The 22,914-nt window shown below is 31.0% G+C and overlaps 2 protein-coding genes across 2 annotated transcripts; both read left to right on the top strand.

Moving 5' to 3' along the window:
* Window positions 1-6,068: 6,068 nt before the first annotated feature.
* On the top strand, window positions 6,069-8,382 carry LOC107844699 (zeatin O-glucosyltransferase-like). The gene is made up of 2 exons (XM_047397446.1): window positions 6,069-6,609; window positions 7,507-8,382. The coding sequence occupies exons 1-2, from the start codon at window positions 6,069-6,071 to the stop codon at window positions 8,379-8,381; spliced, it is 1,416 nt and encodes a 471-aa protein (XP_047253402.1). The 3' UTR covers window position 8,382.
* Window positions 8,383-17,320: 8,938 nt separating this feature from the next.
* LOC107845171 (zeatin O-glucosyltransferase-like) lies at window positions 17,321-19,189 on the top strand. The gene has a single exon (XM_047397445.1). The coding sequence runs from the start codon at window positions 17,340-17,342 to the stop codon at window positions 18,777-18,779; it is 1,440 nt and encodes a 479-aa protein (XP_047253401.1). The 5' UTR covers window positions 17,321-17,339; the 3' UTR covers window positions 18,780-19,189.
* The last annotated feature ends 3,725 nt before the right edge of the window (window positions 19,190-22,914 follow it).

The following is a 22,914-nucleotide window of genomic DNA, read 5'->3' as shown; positions in this document are numbered from 1 at the left end:
CTGCCAAACAATTTGCTATACATGTACATGGGGTCTAAAGTTTTTTTATTCGATATTCGATATCAGTTTTAGAGTTCAACTTATCTGCATTCGTATCGAGAAGTTTCACTTTAAAAAAGTAAATGCTTTCTATCTGTTAAAGTAACTTTATACTCAAAACTTAAACTCGAGATCTTTAATTAAGGATAAAAAAGTAATTACAATACTAACGCTGATTCGATATTTGTACAAATTATATTGTGTATGTTATTGGATAATGTTACAAACATTTAATTTTTATCACCATGCATGGAACATGTACCTTCTAGAAATTAGCACTATATCTAAAAATAGCCAAAATCCCTTCCAATTCAGGAAATAGGTTCCCATAACTATTGGACTTTCTTAATTTAATACGAAATAGTAATATCTTTCAATGATTGGCTTTATTGATACTTCTTCCGTTCATTTTCACTTGTCAAGTTTAACTTCTCGTAAGTCAAATTGCATGAACTTTAATCAACGTTTCAAGATTTATTCCTTCGGCATATTGATATGAGAAAACTGTAACTTATAATAGTTTTTTGGTTAAGTTTAGCTTCTTGAGAGTTAAACTGCATGAACTTTGATCAATATTTTAAATGTATTTTGTCATATTGATATGAGAAAAATTGCAACTTCTTGTATAATTTTTTTTTGGAAAAAGGGTCAAAAATACCCCTCTACTTTGATTAATTGGTCATGTTTATCCTTTGTGAAATTATAGGATCAAATATACCCTCACCATTAGTAAAGTTATCAAATGTACCCTTCATTTTAATATGTTTTCGTCAATGCAAGTTAAGAGCCATGTGGCTTGATATTTTGGGTGAGGTGACTGTCATGTGGTGTGCCACCTCAGCGTCCAATTTTTCTTCTCTTTTTTATTTTAATTTTTATTTTCATCAAATTTTTATTAATATAGTATTTAATATTATTAATTTCAAAAAGAAAAGTAAAATATTAAAAAAAAAATCAATAGCAGCCCTTTTTTCCCTTAACCGTGAACTTCCACCGCTCCCCTGCACCACCACTGCTCCACCACCCACCACCCCTAACTTTCGTCATTTCGTCGGTGGTGGGTGGTGGAACTATGGTGGTGCAGGGGAGTGGTGGAAGTTCACGGCTAATGAAAAAAAGGGCTGCTATTGATTTTTTTTTAATATTTTACTTTTCTTTTTGAAATTAATAATATTAAATACTATATTAATAAAAAGTTGATGGAAGTAAAAATTAAAATAAGAAAGAGAAGAAAAATTGGATGCTGAGGTGGCACACCACATGGCAGCCACCTCACCCAAAATATCAAGCCACATGATTTTAACTTGTATTGATGGAAAAATGTTAAAATGAAGGGTACATTTGATAACTTTACTAATGGTGAGGGTATATTTGATCCTATAATTTCACAAAGGATAAACATGACCAATTAATCAAAGTAGAGGGATATTTTTTACCTTTTCCTCATTTTTTATAGAGTTTTTGAACATCTAAATTTAAATTTTAAGAATTAAATTAATCTAATTTAATTAAACTTTGAAGATTAATTAAATATATTACTGCTCGTGAAATGAAATAGGACAAGTAAAAATAAACATAATTTTAGTTATTATTTCATTAAATTGTCCAACTACTCATATGGCCATATATAGGTAGTTATAATTAATTTCTTGGCCCATCACTTTATTTCTGATTTTTTAAAAAATAAAATTAGTTGAAGTGGAATAAATTCCACTTGGACCCTCCATTAATATATTAGAACCTTCCAATAAAGTATAGTAATATAGGAAAATAAGTCAATTAATTGTCAACTTCAATTCGGTTTTTTCTTCATATATAGAATAGAATATAAAACTGAAAAAGACGAGACACAAAATTAAAGTTGATAACAAGATTCTGAAGATTAAAAAAGGATCTTTATTATTATTATTATTATTATTATTATTATTATTATTATTATTATTATTATAGTTATGTGCCTATTATATATATTTTATATTTTATAACACTAAAAGTAGTTTGCTTATTCTAATTTGGGATGTTCCAACATTGTTAGTGGCCTATAATGAGTGTTGATTAGTAATTTCTTTAAGTAGTCTTGAGAGGATGAGGCTTCCGCCTTTTCTTTGTCTTTGTCTATATATATACTGAAACAAAAATTATTAGTTGTCTTCTTTTGCTAGTCTACTCAATTGATCTGCTAGTTTACTATCTTTTCCTTTAATATGTTCTAGAACAATATTGTAAATCAGATCGCCTTGATGTATTTTTACTATAACCCGTCCTAAGGCTTGCCCCAAAAACGCTTTTTAAAACACTGATCTCTATGCGTTCTTTAATAAAAATGTGGTATTGCTGCAAGACGTATAGAATAGAATTACTAATTAATTAAAATGATGTTGAATGAGGAACAAATTCAATATATGGATTTGTCAAATTTTTCATGATTAAAATGATGAAAACGCATGGAGAATGGAGCACCTTCAGTGTGCAATTTTTACGTTAAAAAACAGACAATCTGTTAAACATATTTACATTGAAGGTGTTCTGATGGTCACGAGCCTTCAAAAGGTGCAATCAATGTAATGAGTCTTTTCTCAAAATGTAAAAATACATTGAAGGCTCATGACCATCAAAGCAATTTCAGATTTTCAGTGTAACTATATTTTACTAAGATAATGTTAACTCAATAATTTTTTATTTTTTATTTTTTATTTTGAATTTCTCATTCGGTGTTCGGAACTTGCATTGGAGTCTGATTAATTCAGATTCGTGCCGCGTAAGATCCATTCGGGAGAAAGCACTCCCTATCAAGTATTTTTTTATATTTAGAGCTCGAACCCAAGATTTCTGGCATATCTCAATAATTTTACTAAAGAAGAACTCAATATGATATTATTTTTTTTTGTTTGTTTTTTTCTCCTTTTTAGAGACCAAAATTATGGAGGGAGAGGGGACAAGAACAAATGGTAGTAAATGATTAGCCTTTTTAGGTCTTATCAAAGGTCCACAAGCCCACAATTACATGCACATTACCAAAATCCAAAAACTATACAGCATATTTGATAAATATTTCTTTCCTTTGTAATTAAAAGTTGTGGGTTTGAGGCGAATTTAAAATTTAAATTTATCATATTACTTATTTGATATTCTGAGTTGGGAATCTATATTATTAACTGATGGTTATCTATTATTGATACAAAGTCAGCTCCTATAGACTTATCGAAAGGTTTCATTAGGTGTGCATTCGTTAATCGAACCTAGCTACAAAATTGCTAGCACATGATATATATATATATAAGATTCGTAATTTAAACAACTCTTTTTCAGTGGATAAGGCAAAAGACTCAAAATGGTGTTCAAAATATAATTGATCAAAAGATTGAATTACTATCTCTATCTTGATCGTCTTCTCTCTAATTGATTAAAAGCATTCAACATCACACTACTATAGAATTCGATTCTACATCGAGCTAGGCCAATCCCATATATGAAGTCACAAACCCCGCCCTAAAGCAAAAATAATTTCATACTAAACTTACTAAACAGTCTAGAGCTGTCAAAATAGGTTGGCTAAACTCATTCGGGCTGGCCCACACAGGCTTTGAGTTTGACGAGTCAGGCCGAGATGGCCCATCAAAATGATGGGCAAAAAAACACCAAGCACATACAATTACTCTATGGGCTGCAGGCCTCACGTGTCAGCTTACTTTTTAAAAAATAATATTTTATAATTTAATTTTAGAATGTTAATAAACATAAATATTACTAGACGATATTACATAGTGTTAATACTTGTTAATCATCAAATCTCTAGCTAACACTCCAAAAAATACTCCTAATAGCGAAACTAAATAACTTTTGACATGATATCCTTCGAACCAAATAAAAATACTAATAAGCAATCTAAATAGTTGCATGTATTTGACTTATGGGCCGGCCCACGGGCTAGCTCAACCCACATTTCTCAAGCCACACGGACCAAGATCTTATTCAGGCCGGGCTAAAAAGCTCTATTCTTAAATGGACAGCAAAAATTGAAGCCCAACTCCATCAAATTACAGGTTGGGTCGAGCCAGCCCAACAGGCTTGACCCATATTGACGACTCTACTAAAGACTACGATCATAGCGATACTTCCGTTTGAATTATTTCAATCATTTTCGAGCACCCCATATCTTAATTATTTTCTTTTAAAAAAGTACATAAAATATAATGTTGCGGCCGACATATGGATACATTTTTCCATCCATATTTGTTAGTTAATATTGATACTAATTTTAAAAAAGACTAATTCATAAAACAAAGACAACCTATGTACCACTTATAGAATTTTTTTTTAATGCAAAATTGGACGTAGAAAATATCGACACGTATACAATTGACTTGTCAAATTCATTACACGTGGATTATAATTTTTCAACTTATTGAGACATATGAAGTTCCTATCAAAAGATAAAGAATAGCACTAGTAGATATTTCACAAAAAAATTAATGATTTTTTTTCTTAAGTTATTTTGGTTCACTGGTTTAAAGGAATTAAAATGAAATAATAAAAATTAAAGAGAAGAGAATCATATTTTTTATAACGTCCAATAAAGGAAATATATTTCGACAAGCTAATTTTCCACATGTTTTCTTTGGAGAATTTCATTAAAAAATCACATTTTTTTAATTGTAAGAATAAAATAGAACAAAACAAAAGGAATCAGCTTTTTGAAGCGTGGTCCTTTACTAAATATTTAGCTGTATGCTTCGGTTTTTTCGAGAGTTAATTTAATTAATTTTTAAAACTAAATTAGATTAAATTAATTTTATATTTTAGAATTAAAATTTAGATATTTGAAAAGACGAAAACTATATGAAAAATAATTTAAAATGCAACTTTTAATATGATGAAAAGTTACATCCTAAAATGTTGATTAAATTTTATATTGTTTGACTTTTATAAACAAAATTATTACAACTAAAAAGGAACGAAGAGACTTTATATTGTTTGACTTTTAAAAAAGAAATTATTACAACTAAAAAGAAACGGAGGGAGAAAGCTTCAAGTGAAACTCATCAATTTATTCAAACAAAATAGATAATCTTGAGAAATCATATATACAATTAATTTGAAGCATAAAGCATGCATGCACTAGTTAAGGCAACAAGCATAGTTAAATACACAATTAAATGAATTAACTTAACTTTTTAAATAGATCGTCACACATTAAACTTTTCTAATATGTATACTAATATTTTGGTTGCACACACGTTAAATTATCGTCCGTATATATAAGTTAAATCCATCTTATCCGATGTAAGTTTTATATACATACTGTGTATATGTGTATATAAGTTAAATCTATCTTGTTTGATGCACTCTCTATATATATACTTACTGTATATATTACGACACTACCACTCTTTTAGTATTGTACTATATATCCTCTTAGATGCAATTGTTTCCATCAATTTATCCAAAAGGTAGATATTTATGATATTTTTGTTGAATGGACAAAAAAATAAAACACCAAGAACCTCTTCTAAACAATGAGATTAAAAGCATCAAATTAAAGTTGTTCCTCTCTCTAGTTCAAATTAATACTACTACAACAAAATATATTTAGTGTAATCGATCGATATCCCACAAATTGTGTCTGAGGAGGGTAAACTATACATAGATCTTATTTCTATCTTTGTGAGGCAGAGAGCTAAACTGTTTCTAATCCTCGACTCGAAAGAAATATTTCTAAAGTAGGATTACAAAAAAAAGAAAGGACAGTCTGGTGTACTAAAGCTTCCGCTATGCGCAGGGTCCGGGGAAGGGCCTCACCACTAGGATGTATTGTACGCAACCTTACCTTGCATTTCTGTCAGAGGCTGTTTCCAAGGCTTGAAACCGGTGACCTCCTGGTCACATAACAGTATCTTTACCAGTTAGTCCAGGGCTCCCAGAAGTAGGATTACAAAAATCAATAAATGAAAGCAACCCTTTCTTGGTCAAATATTATATATATATACACACAAACAATACTAATTAAGTATAGCATTATCATCTTCAAAATGACAACCAAATATGAAGTAGTGGTTGTTATTGTGCCATTTCCAGCACAAGGTCACCTCAATCAACTCCTCCATTTTTCATCTCTCATTTCTTCTTACAATAATATTCAAGTCCATTATGTTAGTACAAAAAATCATACTAGACAAGCCAAAATTAGAGCTCATGGATTATTAAAAAAAAACCCTAATATTATTCATTTTCATGAATTTTCAATACCTTCATTTCCATCACCACCACCAAACCCTAATTCCAATATCAAATTTCCTTCACATCTTCAACCTTCATTCGAATCATCGTATCATCTTAGAGGCCCTGTGGCTTCACTACTACGATCTTTGTCATCGATTGCACGTCGAGTTGTTGTTGTTCATGATTCTTTGATGGCTTATGTTGTTCAAGATTTCACTACAATACCTAATGCTGAGTCCTATAACTTTCATAGTGTTTCTGCTTTTACTATCTTCTTTTTCTTATGGGAATCTATGGGAAAACCTTTCCCTATTGAGGCTGAATTGCTAGACAACTTACCATCTCTTGAAGGTGCCTGGTTCTCTTATTTGTGCAATCTCTCTTTCTCTCTAAGTTTTAGTGTAAAGATTTTTGTGGGGACCTTTGGCGTAGCAGGTGTTCAGGAGGTCACATGTTCAAGTCGTGGAAATAACCTTTGTCTTAGAGTAAAGCATCTAGTAGCCCCAGAACTATAACCAAATTTGCTACGATAACCAAATTTGCTACGACACACTACAACTTCATGGGGGTCCTATTACCCGTAAATTAAATTTTAATGTATTTTTGTCAACCTTTTTTTGGCGAGGTGGCATCTTTTTAATTAGCTGACATGACCCCTTTGACGTTGACCCTATTTTTATGTAATAAAGGTGTCACGTCAGCGCAAAAGGGTAACAAAAATACACTAAAATTGAATCCAAGGGGGTACGTGATAGGACCCTGTGAAGTTGGAGTGTATCATAGTAACTTCGGCCATAATTCGAGGGGTACTGGGTGGTTATCTCTTTGTCTTATTTCCAAGATTATAAATTTTATTTTTACTAGTGCGCACCCATCAGAGTGGGAAAATTAGTCAAAAACAAAACCATCCTAACCCACCCAAATCCTGCTCATTTATCAACAAAATTTTAAATAATTTTTTGATGTTGTTATATACATAGTTGTAAAAAAGAAGAAAAAGAAAGATCCATAGTTTTTTTTTTTTTTGGGACAATCTTTACCCAACTATAACATTTGGGCAAGGTTAGGCAATGCCTCATTCATTGATCCAGCCTATTTTGACCCGTCCAAATTCAACTCAAAGTGTCTATTTGCCGTCCCTAACTAATCTAATATTGTAAAAATTTCTTTACGTTGTCAGTGCATATAACTTAAATCTGTTTATCCTGTTACCATCTCATATAATTTTCTTTTTTTTGTATCTTGTAGGTTGTTTCACTTCAGAGTTCATGGATTTCATGGCTTCTCAAAGGAAATATTCAAAATTTGACTCTGGAAATATTTACAACACAAGTAGAGTGATAGAAGGAAAATTCATGAATTTACTTGAAAAAGAACCAATCAAAAGAAACAAAACACAATGGGCTATAGGTCCATTCAATCCAATAACAACTATCAACAACTATCTATCAATCGGTCAGCAACAACGTCGTCACAAATGTTTATCATGGCTTGATAAACAATCACCAAAATCAGTAATTTTTATTTCATTTGGTACAACAACTTCACTAAAAGATGAACAAATCAAAGAGATTTGTATAGGGTTAGAAAAAAGTGGAACAAAATTCATTTGGGCATTAAGAGATGCTGATAAAGGAGATATTTTTTGTGGACAAGTGAGAAACATTGAACTTCCAAAAGGGTACGAAGAAAGGATAATAATGAAAAATAAAGGAATTATTGTAAGAGATTGGGCCCCACAATTGGAGATTTTAGGACATTTATCAATCGGTGCTTTTATGAGTCACTGTGGATGGAATTCGTGCGTCGAAAGTTTATCAATGGGAGTACCTATTATTGCATGGCCCATGCATTCTGATCAACCAAGAAATAGCATTTTAATAACAAAGTTTTTGAAAGTTGGAATAATCATTGTGAATAATTGGGAAAGTTGTAGAAATGAAATTGTAAAATCAAATATTATTGAACAAGTCATTGTGACACTAATGTTGAATAATAATATTGAAGGAAATGAAGTTCGCCGGAGAGCGGCGGAGTTAGGGTTGGCTATTCGGAGATCAGTGGCGGAAGGCGGCATTACGAGGAAAGAATTGGACTCTTTCATTGCTCACATCACTAGATAAAGACACGACGTGACGGTAAATAGTTAGATTGGATTAAAACAGATCATGATCGACTTGTTCAAAGTTTTCAAATTCATGTACAATATGACAAAAGTGATGAAAGCTAATGTATTTTTCTAAAATTCACTTATATTCTCCAAACTGTATATGATTTTATAAATTCGTTGCTAAATTTGAAAAATAATTCAATTGCAAACACTTGTCAGTATTTTTTTTTTGCTATATAGTATATACTAACGAATTTGAGTCGATAGGAAATATGACTTCAATTAAAATGTCGGTTTTATCTATATATGTTGCATTTTGACTCATCGAGTTAGACTATTTTAACCCATTTTAACACCAAATAATTTGAGACATGTGTTATTATAAATATTTAATCAATTAAAATTTGAACGGATTGAACGAATAATTGAAAAGTGATATATTGATGAGGACATATTTGTCTAGACTCTACAGAATGTTTGATTAATTATTTATGATGTTGAAAACGGGGTCCCATATATATATATATATGGTGACAATGGGATCATCATTACTTTACTGCGTGAAAAATAAGGATGGGATAGCCGCAATAACATGTTTTGTTTGTGGGATGTCGACAGTCGACAGACTAAGGATAAGGATGCTTGTTTTTGTTAAGGTTTTTACCCTATTTTTTTTACTATATTTAAATTTTATTTTATTTTAGAAGAAAAATAAAAGTTATAATAATTATTTTAATTTTTTTGAAAAAAAAATAATTTCTTTTTATATTTGGCTAATATCTTTTTTGAAGGAAAGGTTTTAGACATCCCTTCTCATACCATAACACATCAGCATCCACAATATAGTCATCAAAGGGGGAGATTTTTTTCAATAAGTTTTAGAATTTTTAATATTATTTTTAATATTAGGTTTTATACGTAGGTCATTTGGCCAAATCATATAATAAAATTATGTTTTTAGTATTATTTTTCATTGTTATCTTATTTATCGTCTCATAATTTGCAACTAATAGCTTCCGCATGACGCCCTCTCGATTTCGAATCTAACAATTTCATTATCATACTGAATAAAAGTTCAATTAATTTAAATTTATGTTAAAAAATATTTTTTATTAAAAAATATTTTTATATTTAAAATTTGAATTCGAAATTTCAAAAGACAAACGAGATAAAGTAACTAGTTGGTCATATTTATAAAAGCTTGTCACGAGAAAGTCTTTCTTATTTAAAAATGAAGAAATACTTAGCCTTTTACTTTAGGTGATTTACTATCAAAGGATGTGGTGCAGTAAATTGGACGGTTCCTTCCTTAATTAGAGATTTTGGATTCAAGTCTTGCATATGAAAAATCTTTGATAGAGAGCACTATCCCTTCCCCCCTCCCGAATGAGCCCTTATCCGATGCAAATTTAAATTAGTTAGACTCCAATACGGATACTGAATACCGAATGAAAAATAAAAAAAAATTATAGTTGGTGATTTGTATATCATATATGAGTTACTCAAGATATGTGGCTTATTGTAGTGAATAATGACAAATATTGAGGGGGTGGGGGTGGTTAGGGTGAGGGTGGGGTGATGCAGTTAAAATTTTACTAATATAAATAGCATATATTGTTTTATCAGAAACAATCTCTCTGTCCCACCTCTAATTCAGAATGATAAAGTTAAAATTTTTGCTAATATAATAATGTATATTATTTTGTCGAAACAACTTCTCTATATCATCTCTGAGTCGCCTTAACTTATTGTTGTCGCTTGATAGCTATAAATAGCTTATAGCTATCAAAATCTTTTGATAATTTAATGTTAATTAATCCATTATTATTATTTTTATTATTTAACTATGAAATTTATTTATCACCTTCCAAATAATGACTCAGTACATAGATTCCACATGTTAAAATCAAGTCAACTTTGGCATGACTTTATGATAATGAAATCAACCAACAAAAAGCATTGACACTGAAAAAAAAAAATATCTCTATATACAACTAATATTTTTGACAAAATAAATATAAAGTTATTAAACTAGAAGATATGATTCACTATAAAGTGGAAACAAATCTTCCAAATTAACAAGGAACATTTATTTTTGAGATTCTTTTTTTTTTTTTTTTTTTTCATTTTTCTAGCAATAGATCATCAATCGATTGAGGGAGAGTCCCATTTTACCCCTCTGAAAAAGAAAAATCTTATCGAAAAATATTATAGAGTAAAACATTTAGTACTTCTTGAACTACGATCAAATTTGTTAGACACATTCAACTTCACCAAGGTTCTATTACTTTCCTGAATTTAATTTTAGCGTATTTTTATCATTTTTTTAAGCTGACGTGCCACATTTTGCCATCCTCCTTTTTAGCTGACATGACACCTTTGACGATTTGGGCCTCATTTTACGCAATAAAGATGTCACATCAGAACAAAAAAGTGACAAAAATACGCTAAAATTAAGTTCAGGGGTATAATAGGAAGCAAGGGCGGAGCTACCCTTTACTGAGGGGTTCATCCGAACCCCCTTCGGCGAAAAATTATGCTATATATGCATGGTTAAAAGTATTTTATATATATATATATTAGATGTTGAACCCCCTTCAATTGATTCGTATGTTCACTTATGAACCCCCTTAGTGAATATCCTAGCTCCACCATTGATAGGACCCTATAAAATTGGAGTGTGTCGAGGATATTAAATGTTTATCTCAATATTGTATAAGGGGGTTATCATTCCCTTTCAATATGTAGAGAGCATATCATTTTTCAAACCTTAAATATTATGAAAGTAAAGTGAAATTCACTCATCGATTGACGATGAATTTAATTTCATATCTTAGTCTAAGCTTGCGTTTAGATACTCAATATAAAGTCATGATCTTAAATCAGTGTTTGAACATATAATTTGGAATTATGATTTGAATCATGATCTCAAATCACCAAAAAACACGATTTCGGATTTCAATGGTGATTTTAATATTTTTTTAAATGCAAAACTCATAAGTTTATATTTTGTTAATTGAAAAAATCCATCATATATATATATATATATATATATATAACTCTTACTCTACGTGAAGAAACTGATGTATCAAGATAAAAGAATTATATTAAAAAAAAATAGTCAGTTAGTGCTATTATTGTTAATTAATGGATTTGTATAAAATTACGTGTGTTTGAAAATTCGTAAACACAAATATTTATTTATAAAAAAAAACACATAAATATATGATTTATCTATGCCACACCTTTTAGAATATTCAGATATCTTATTATGAACTATAATTTCATAATAGTTAAAATAGAGTACTGATGATGTTAAGTATTAACACACTGAATGGTTTAGTCATTTTCATCTTCAATTATCTGTTAATCCATGTTGATTATTCCGTCAAGAGCAGTATTTAGAATTTAGATATAGAATTTATTTTGTTAAAATAAAGAGAATTTCACAAGCTTTAAATTTTAGATTTGGTCTAAGGGTGTGCATTGATTGATTCAATTCAATTTTATGTATTATCGGTTATCGATTTTTAAATACTTTAAATCAATAATCAAATCAATAAGATATTTTTTATCAGTTTTGGTTTATCGATTTTTAGTCCTTAACGATTTAACCGATAAAAAAAAATATGCATAAAATAGAAATAGGAGCTACTAACAAGAAATGAAATGAAATCTTAATTGCAACAAAAATCCTACATGATGTGTTTTATTTTACAAGAATCTTCAAGATTGAATAGGTTTTTGGGGAATTGAATAGGTTTATAGAAACGAAAGAGAAATATAGAGTAGGTTATATATATATATATATATATATATATAAGTAGAGATAAAGTGTAATTTGAAATGTTCTTATTAAGTTATCAGTTTACCCAATAATTCAATAAGAAAAAATCAAACCAAACAAATAACCCAATAAAAAGAATTTATAAAATTATTAAAAAATTGTTAACCAAATAACCCAATAACAATAAATTAATAAATTTTTTATCAATTTAATTTATTAATCAGTTCGGTTTTGCACGCCCCTAAATGTGCCTCTTGTTAAATTTCTCAAAACTAAAAGAAAGAGAAAATGAGTTTTGACAACATAAAACTTTGATGTTTTTATTTTAATAATTATTATTTTTAATTTATTTTTTTTTGTTTTGTTTTGCAACTGTCAACAAAAAGGCTTTGATATATTAATTGTTTTTATATAATAGTATATCATAAGATTCATGTTCATATGATTTGGGCAACAAACCATGCGTACTTCACGTGGTCAATACCAAAATTTTCGATGATGCACGTGAAATTAAGATCACTTGTCTAATAATATTTTTTGATCTTTGTCACGATATTTGATATTTATATTAGAATTTAATTTCATGCATTTGTCAGGATGACAGAATTCGATTGAATTTAATTATTGCAAGATTTATTTTTAGAATCGACCCTTCTTATACTGAAATTCAAAAATTTTAATTAAAATGAAAGAATCTTATTCATCATAACGCAATTTAAATATTAATTTAGTCCAGTCACATTATTAATCAACTACATTTTTGGCTTGTCATTTTCATTTCCTTTCTTAGCATCTGGTACTAATATAGAAAGGTTAGAATTTAAATTATTAAAAATGAAAAGCATTAAACTGTATATATGTATATAACAACTACTAAACTGTAACTTCATGATTTTCCCTACACATAGCATACGTTTATTATAGACTGGGAAACTCAGCGTAATCGGTAAATTTGTTATCATCATGTGACTCAAGAGGTCACGAATTTAAGTCGTGGAAATAAATTCTTTCATAAGTGTAAGATAAGACTGCGTACGGTAAATTTTTGTGATTCTCTCCTTCCCCTGATACTGTGCATATCGGAGTTTTAGTGCATAAGACCACCCTTTATATAGTATACTAATGCTAATATGACAAAGTCAAATAAATTTTTTATTTTTGTAAGAATAAACATTGTGAGTTTCAGGGTGTCAAAATGGGGAAGATGGATTGAATTTGATTAAATCAAAATATGTTCGGTTAATAAATGAATAGGCTATTGATCCGTCTAAAAATTACTTGGATTAAATAAATAAAAATAGGGTGTTATATTCAACTTTCAATTCTTACATACAACAATAACATAACAACAACAATATACCCGGTGAGTTCCCATCAAGTGGGGTATAGAGACAGTAAAATGTACGCAGTTCATATCACTACCTTAGAAGAAGTAGAGAGGCTATCTCCGATAGATCCCCGGCTCAAGATAGAGAGACAGTAGATAAGGATCATAATAAAGCATGAAACATGAAACATGCAACAAGAAACATGAAACATAAAACAATAACATTCTTAGAGTAATTTCACACAGTGAATTCTGAGGAGAATAAAGTGTACGCAGGTTGTATCACTACCTCATAAGTGAGGTACAAAGGTTGTTTCTGATAGATTATCGACCGTTCAGTTCTTAAATACTAAATTTTTGGCAAACAACATAAATCCCGATAATTTGAAACTTAATTACAGAAATCTCGATATTTTACATAATTACTGAAAATCTCAATTTTGAGTCTGTCGAGATACATAATTAGCTCCCAATACATTTTTTTTTCGATTTTACGTCTGTCGAGATACATAATACATCCAACAAAGATACATGTTTTTCCTTCATAAAGATACATAATTAGCTCTCAATACATTTTTTCGACTTTAAATCTGTCAAGGTACATAATTAGCCCCCGATACATTCAATGAAGATACATAATTAATTAAAATTTTTATAATTACTTTGTAAAAGTTGAGATTTATATAAATATAGTAGTAAGTTAAGATGCATGTTAATATTATTTTTTTCCTAAATTTTAATTGATTTATTTGTCACCACTACTATATAGTGGTCCATCCTTGAGTCAATGAATTCATTGGGGGGTTTAAAACATGGCTTGACCAATTTGCAAAACATAAAGTCGACATAAAAAGGTACATCGAATATTATTGCAAGAAGTTGGACCATGTCAATATTAACCTTAAAGTTCAAGTAGCAACCTACATTGATGGTCTTTCCTATGAAAAAAAAAAAATTAAATTAATACCATCTGAATAAATCATAAATTACTATAAGTCGAGTCAATCAACCTATATATGTTATGATCCCAAGAACTTTGTTGAATTATTTGAAGAAACATACATCACATTTTATTACAATGCGTAAAAATTCAAGTAGCAAGCTACACATTGATAGTCCTTCTTCCTTTGTAAAAAAAAAATGACTTAGAACCATGTGAGATATTGATTCACGTGTCAAATAAATCATAAATTATAAGCTCAATCGATCAATATAATTATATACATTATGATTACAAAACTTTATTAAATTATTAGAAAAATATGCATTATACGTGCAAGCTATTGATCCACGGGTTAGATAAATCATAAATTACAGGCCGGACCAGTATATACATCGTGATTCCAAAAACTTAGTTGAATTATTAGAAGAAACATGTATCACACATAAAAAATGGCCTTACTCCCACCCCTGCTCCTTCAACACTTTATTACAATGCGTAAAAGTCCAAGTAGCAAGCTAAATATTGATGGCCCACCCTTCCTTTAAAAAAGAATACACTTAATACTATGTGAGCTATTGATTCATATGTCAGATAAATCAGCTATGGATTCACGTGTTAGATAAATCATAAATTACAGATTGGGCCAGTATATATATTATGATTCCAAAAATTTTGTTGAATTATTAGAAGAAACATGTATCACACATGAAAAATGGCCTTACCCCATCCCTCCTCCTTCTACACTTTATTACGATGCGTAAAAGTCCAAGTTGCAAACTAAATATTGATGGCCCACCCTTTCTTTGAAAAAAAATACACTTAATACTTTGTGAGCTATTGATTCATGTGTCACATAAATCATAAATGAAACATGTATTACACGTGCGAGCTATTGATCCACGTGTCAGATAAATCATAAATGAAACATGTATTAACATGCGAGTTATTGATCTACGTGTCAAATAAATCATAAATTACAGATCGGACCAGTATATACATTATGATTTCAAAAACTTTGTTGAATTATTAGAAGAAACATGTTCACAGCCTTACCCCCACCCCCTCCGACTCTCCTTCAACACTTTATTACGATGCGTAAAAGTCCAAGTAGCAAGCTAAATATTGATGATCCTTCCTTTGAAAAGAACTGACTTAATACCACGTAAGCTATTGATCCACATATAAGATAAATCATAAATTATAAGCTCAACGGTCAATATATACATTATGATTTCAAAACTTTTTTGAATTATTAAAAGAAACATGTATCACACATGTGAGCTATTAATCCACGCGTCAGATAAATCATAAATTACAGATCAGACCAGTACATACATTGTGCTTCCAAAAATTTTATTGAATTATTAGAAGAAACGTGTATCACACATGAAACATGGCCTTACCCCACTCTCTCTTCCTCCAACACTTTATTACGACGCTTAAAAGTCCCAGTAGCAAGCCAAATATTGATGGTCCTTCCTTTGAAAAAAATAACTTAATACCATGTGAGCTAGTGATCCATGTGTTAGATAAATCATAAATTATAAGCCCAATTGATCAATATATACATTATGATTTCAAAACTTTTTTGAATTATTAAAAGAAACATGTATCACACATATGAATAGTTAATCCACGCGTTAGATAAATCATAAATTACAGACCGGACCAGTACATATATTTTGATTCCAAAAATTTTGTTGAATTATTAGAAAAAACATGTATCACACATAAAAAATAGCCTTACCCCCTCCCCCCTACTCCTCCAACACTTTATTACGACGCGTAAAAATTCAAGTAGCAAGCTAAATATTGATTCCTTCCTTTGAAAAAAATCGACTTAATACCACATAAGCTATTGATTCACATGTCAGATAAATCATAAATTATAAGCTCAACAGTCAATATATACATTATGATTCCAAAACTTTTTTGAATTATTAAAGAGAAACATGTATCACACATGTGAGCTATTAATCCACGCATTAGATGAATCATAAATTACAGACCGGACTAATACATACATTATGATTCCAAAAAATTTATTGAATTATTAGAAGAAATATGTATCACACGTGAAAAATGGCCTTGCCTCACTCTCTCCTCCTCCAACACTTTATTACGACGCTTAAAAGTCCCAGTAGCAAGCCAAATATTGATGGTCCTTCCTTTGAAAAAAACAACTTAATACCATGTGAGCTAGTGATCCATGTGTTAGATAAATCATAAATTATAAGCCCAATCGATCAATATATATATTATGACTTCCAAACTTTTTTGAATTATTAAAAGAAACATGTATCACACATGTGAACTGTTAATCCACGCGTTAGATAAATCATAAATTATAGACCGGACCAGTACATATATTTTGATTCCAAAAACTTTGTTGGATTATTAGAAAAAAACATGTATCACACATGAAAAATGGCCTTACCCTCACCCCCTACTCCTCCAACACTTTATTACGACGCGTAAGAGTCCAAGTAGCAAGCTAAATATTGATTCCTTCCTTTGCAAAAAACTTACTTAATACCGCATAATCTATTGATCCACATGTCAGATAAATCATAAATTATAAGCTCAACAGTCAATATATACATTATGATTCCAAAACGTTTTTGAATTATTAAAAGAAACATGTATCAAATATGTGAGCTATTAATCCACGCATTAGATGAATCATAAATTACAGACCGGACCAGTACATACATTATGATTCCAAAAACTTTATTGAATTATTAGAACAAACATGTATCACACATAAAAAATGGCCTTACCCCCACCACCAAGCCACACCACACCACACCAAAAAGAGAAAACCGTAATTCCAAATTTGCCATTTTATCATCCTATAAATATGAACCTTTCCCTAGTCCAAAAACACCTCACTGCCATATACTTTTCCAATTCAATGGCTCCTAGTTGCAACCATAGCCAAAATGTTCATCAATTGCCACAACAAGTAGTAGTTGTTGTGGTTCCATTTCCAGCACAAGGCCATTTGAACCAACTTCTTCATTTTTCTCGTTTAATTTCATCATATAATATACCAATCCATTATATTACCACCACAACTCATAGTCGTCAAGTCAATTTTCGAGCTCATGGTTTCAAATCAACGAAAAATATTCAATTTCACGAATTTCCTACCCCGATTTTTACCTCTCCTACACCTAGAAACAACCCGAATAATAATTCATCAATCAACAAATTCCCTTCACATCTTCAACCTTGTTCTCAAATTTCCACTAACCTTCGCAACCCTGTTGCAAATATTCTCCACACTCTTTCACATAAATCGCGCAGAATTATTATCATCCACGACTCATTAATGGGGTCCGTGGTACAAGATTATCGCGCTATTCCAAATGCAGAAGCCTACACTTTCCATAGCGTATCAGCTTTCACTCTATTTTTGTACGTGTGGGAAAGTCTAGGAAAACCATTTTTTATCGATTCAGATATGATAAAAGACCTCCCATCGATCGATGGTTGTTTTAGCCCCGAATTTAATACATTTGTTCGTTCTGAACATGAGTATAGTAAGTTTAATTCTGGCAAGATATATAACACGTCAAGAGTTATTGAAGGTCATTTTCTTGATTTGCTATCAAAAGAACAAATCAATAAAGGCAAAAAGCAGTGGGCTCTTGGTCCATTTAATCCTATTACAATCTTAGGGTCCACACTACAACAACAACAACAAAGACACAAATCATTGACTTGGTTAGACAAACAAGTAGCAAAGTCAGTAATTTTTGTGTCATTTGGAACCACAACTTCATTCTCTCATGAACAAATCAATGAGATTGCAATGGGGTTAGAACAAAGCCAACAAAAATTCATTTGGGTATTGCGAGGCGCGGATAAAGAAAACGCTTTCTCAGAAGATGTCATGGAGAGAATCGAACTGCCAAAAGGGTTCGAAGAGAAAGTAAGAGATAGAGGAATTGTGGTTACAGACTGGGCTCCACAACTAGAAATCCTGGCACATTCTTCGACAGGAGGGTTTCTGAGTCACTGTGGATGGAACTCCTGCATGGAAAGTATCTCAATGGGAGTTCCTTTAGCCACGTGGCCAATGCATTCAGATCAACCTAGGAACGCGGTGCTAATAACGAAAATACTGAAAATAGGGTTAGTTATTAAGGATTGGGCTCAACGAGATGAATTGGTGCTTTCAAATAAGATCGAAAAAGTTGTGACTACTTTAATGGCATCAAAAGAAGGAGAAGAAATGAGAAAAAGAGCACAAGAGTTGAGTTTTGGTGTGAAGAAAGCTGTGGGGGAAAATGGTGTCACAAAAAATGAGTTTGATTCTTTCATTGCTCATATTACTAGAGGAATTTGACAAACGTATATATTTTTATGATCATATCTGACTGGGGATCTATCGAAAACAGTTTCTCTCTACTTCATCTGAGGTATTTTTATGATCATAATATATTGTTCGGACTCGTTAAATATATCCACAAGGGTGATGCAGCATTTTTGGAGAGTTGAACAACTTAGATTAAGTGATATGAGATAGTTTCGATGTAATAGTAAGAGTCCATGCATTGTTAGTAGCGTACGCAGTATTTTTCATAAGTGATATATATCGATATCAAAAAAAAGTGAAAAAATGAATATGTTACTGTCATGACAGGCAGTGTCTTTTTTTTTTTCTTTTAATGATCATAATGAATATGTTAATTATAATGGCAAGACGTGTTGCCTTTTACAAAATTTATATCAAATATTTTCATTTTACTTATTACCTATACATATATAGAGCCATATATTTTGATGAAGCAGTGTTCCATGACACCAGAGGCGGAGCCAGCCCTCTTTAGGGGTTCGTCCAAATTTCCTTCGACAGAAAAATATATTATTTTTACATGATTAAATTATTTTTTATGTAGTTATAGTAGGTGTTAAACCCCCTAATTTGATATTGTTTTCTTTGAATATTGAACTCCCTTACTTGAAATCTTAACTCCGCTAAACAATGCTAATTTCTGATATAATAACAGCAGATAAGCGAGGAACTACTTTTGTTAGACAAACCAACGGGGAGGTATATATCCGTCCCGGTGTAATGTAGGATATATAAAAGGTGACCTCTCGTAAAAATGTAGGATATAAAATTGTATATAATAGATCTAATGTGCAGTGGTCCCGATCTTCTTTTAAGGTTGACAGAATGTCATTTTTAAAATATGTATATACATAGTGTCAGTTTTAATAATATATACATATTTACTTTAAAATATTTCGATATAGCAATAGATGCTATAGATGTTCACAGGTTCAAATTATAAAAACAACCTCTTACTAAAATGTGGAATCAGAATATTGCATATTCTATGATAGAAGTTTAATGCAAATCAAAGTTCTACTCCAAAGTTTATTATTGAGAACTACATTATCATTCACCATTAATATTACTCTTCCCTAAATAACTTCTATCCACACACACTCAAAATACACTTTGCATAAAACTAAACAAAGATAAGTTCTCATGATCAGAGGCGGAGCCAGGATTTTTACTTAGGGGATTCAAAATATGAAGAAAAACTTATCGAAGGAGTTCAACATCTAGAATATATAAATAAAAATTATTTTAACCTTGTATTAATAATATAATTTTCTGTCGAAAGGGGGTTCGTCCGAACCCCCCTTTAATAGGCTAGCTCTGCCTCTGCTCATGATCTTAGTAGCCTGTAGCGGACTCAGGATTTAGGAATTATAGGTGTTCCCAAGCTAGGTTCAAACACGTGACGTCCTAAGCGTTTAAGGTTTTATTTGTCAATTAAAGCACCCAGTTATCTTCTTGATTTATTGGATGTTTTTCTAAATCTTATTCTAAATTTTATATATATATTTTTATATAATTATACCTAATTTGCATCGATTTCACGAGTTGATTGATTACTTGAATTGTCGTTTTGCTGAATAATTAATTTGCATGTGACGAGATCCGAACTTGCGGATCATAGGTTAGTGGCTTAATTCTTAATTGTTGAAATAATGTAATTAATTAAGGCTGATAATGAAGGAATGTATATACAGACAACAATAAAAATATAACTTTTTTTTTCTTTTCAATTAAATTATTCATAATCTAATTTAAAAATATAACAATGCCAACTTTGGAAATTTAATTTCTAATATGGATAAACGATGTTGTTAATATTCGGAGTAGTAATTAATTAAGTAGATAATTATCATAACTTTCATTCATGCAACTTTCATCTTTTGAATGTGAGATATACCTTCTGGAACCGTAGCAATAATTGTTATAAAGTAAAAAGATGCGAAGAAACGATCGAACCCTACGGCAAAGATTCAGAATAATGCTTTACGACCAAGTATACCTATTCAGACTCGCTTTTATTCAATTACAAAAAAAGATAAGCACTTTAATAAAAATTTCTACCATTATTCAGGTAAATACAGATTAAGATCGGAGAAACATAAATTTATGATATAGCTACAAGTAATGCTTCATATAGGGCAATAATGCTTCATATGATTAAACCATACCTTTGGAAAAGCTAAAAGGCCACAAAAAGGTTTTTAATGTACTTTCCAAATTTAGATTTTGATAACTATGATTAATAAAATCCAACTATAAGATGTGAAATGAACGAGTTGAGTAGAATTTGAATAGACTAAGTACGTTGAGATAAACTAAATAATAGATCACAGTTCAATCCGTCCACTCTTATCTTTGTTTGTTATATATTTAGTTCAAATCAACTCAACTTCTAGATAGTCTGAAATGAATGTGGAAAAATGGACTGATATAACTTGCACGAACTTGATCCGTCACGATCCGAGTTGAGGCCCTGACCGCGACGAGCATCCCGAACCACAAAGGCCCGAGAGATCCCTCTTAGCCCAACCCACTAGTGATATTGTTCGCTCTGGGCTGGGCTAAGGGGAGTCTCTCGGGCCATCGTGATTCGGGATGCCCATCGCGGTCAGGGCCTCGGCTCGGGCCGTGACAGAATGGTATCACAGCCGCTCCTGTATTAGCCCAGTCGATGTGGGCCAAAGTTCAAACTGAGTTTAGGCAAATCCCGGTAAGGCGGGGCAAACCTCAGTCCTGAGTCTAGGCAAATCCCATTCGGTGGGGCAAACCTCAGGGGAGTGTATGTAACACCCCAACTTAGGATAAGGAGTCCCACATCGGCAAAACACGTGAGAGATGCTAAGTATATAAGTAAGCAAGTCTTACTTTCTAGTAACGTGTTTTAAAGCCGTGCGTGCCTGGGCTCAGAGCGGACAATATCACTAGTGCGCTGGTCTAAGGGGATCTCTCAGGCCTTCGTGATTATGGATACCCATCACGGCCAGGATCTCGGCTTGGGTCGGGTCGTGACATGATCAAATTAGACGACACACACTACTAGATTGTGGGAACAAGAGAACTTAGAAAGTAGTAACTTTATGGAAAAATTACATAAACTAGCAACCTTAAGACTTTAATTACAAAAAATAACAATAGTTTGGTAAATTACAACTTATAACAAAAATAGCAATATTTTTTTTATTTTTTTTTAAAAGCGTGTGATATCACCTCAAACTTTTCACATTCCTACTTTTACTCTACTTTACCAATTTACTTTCCTCCAACTTCCGTTTCTTTTTTTTTTTTCTCCAATTTTCCTATATCTCTCCCACGATCTTGATAAAGATCATATCCACTTTTTAAGGTAAGTATTTCTTTCAGTTAATGCATGTTACTTTTTTCCATTTAATTTTTTGCTAATGTGTTTAGTGTCGTCATTTTTTTCAATATTAGTTCTGCGAAAATTCTCTGTTTCAGATCAATTTTTTTTCTATTAAAATTTATAATGGCTTAACATGCAAATCGAAGTTGTTCAGTTAGAGAAAATCAACCGAAGAATTTACTTACCGATGAAGTACCATCGTTTAGTCTTGGTTTAACACAAGACGAAGTTTTTAATTTGGGTTGTACTAATGTTTTCTCTAAGGAAGGTGTTACCATTGAAGAGTTGAGATCTAAGCACCGTAACGATCCCGAAAAGATTGTGGAAATAATGAAAAGGAAAGGATTGACAAAAACTTCATCTCCCACAAAATTTCAAAAATCAGTGAAAAGAAAAAAATCGGATGAAAAAGGAGAATGTAGTAAAATTGAAAGTCCCGTTGCATCAGATTCTGAATCTGAACAAGAGAAAGTGGAGGAGGTATGGTACTATTCGAAAGTCTTGTTATTGATCTGAATTGTATATGCTATATACAATATATTTTAAATATGTATTTCATATCTAAATTTTGTGTAAGATATTTGTATTTATTAGGTTTCTGTATATATATATATACATATTCTTTTGGGAAAATGGCTGAAATAGCAACTGTAGAAGTGTAATATGTATTCTAAAAATACAAATGTTATATAATTTGTATATGTGTTGTTATATTATTTTCTTTTTAATTAAATTTGTAATAATCATGTATTCATAAAATACATA

This window comes from Capsicum annuum, chromosome 10 (assembly GCF_002878395.1).
Source record: "Capsicum annuum cultivar UCD-10X-F1 chromosome 10, UCD10Xv1.1, whole genome shotgun sequence".
NCBI lineage: Eukaryota > Viridiplantae > Streptophyta > Magnoliopsida > Solanales > Solanaceae > Capsicum > Capsicum annuum.
Note: the sequence above shows the minus strand (reverse complement) of the source record. Positions and strands in the feature narration are given on the sequence as shown.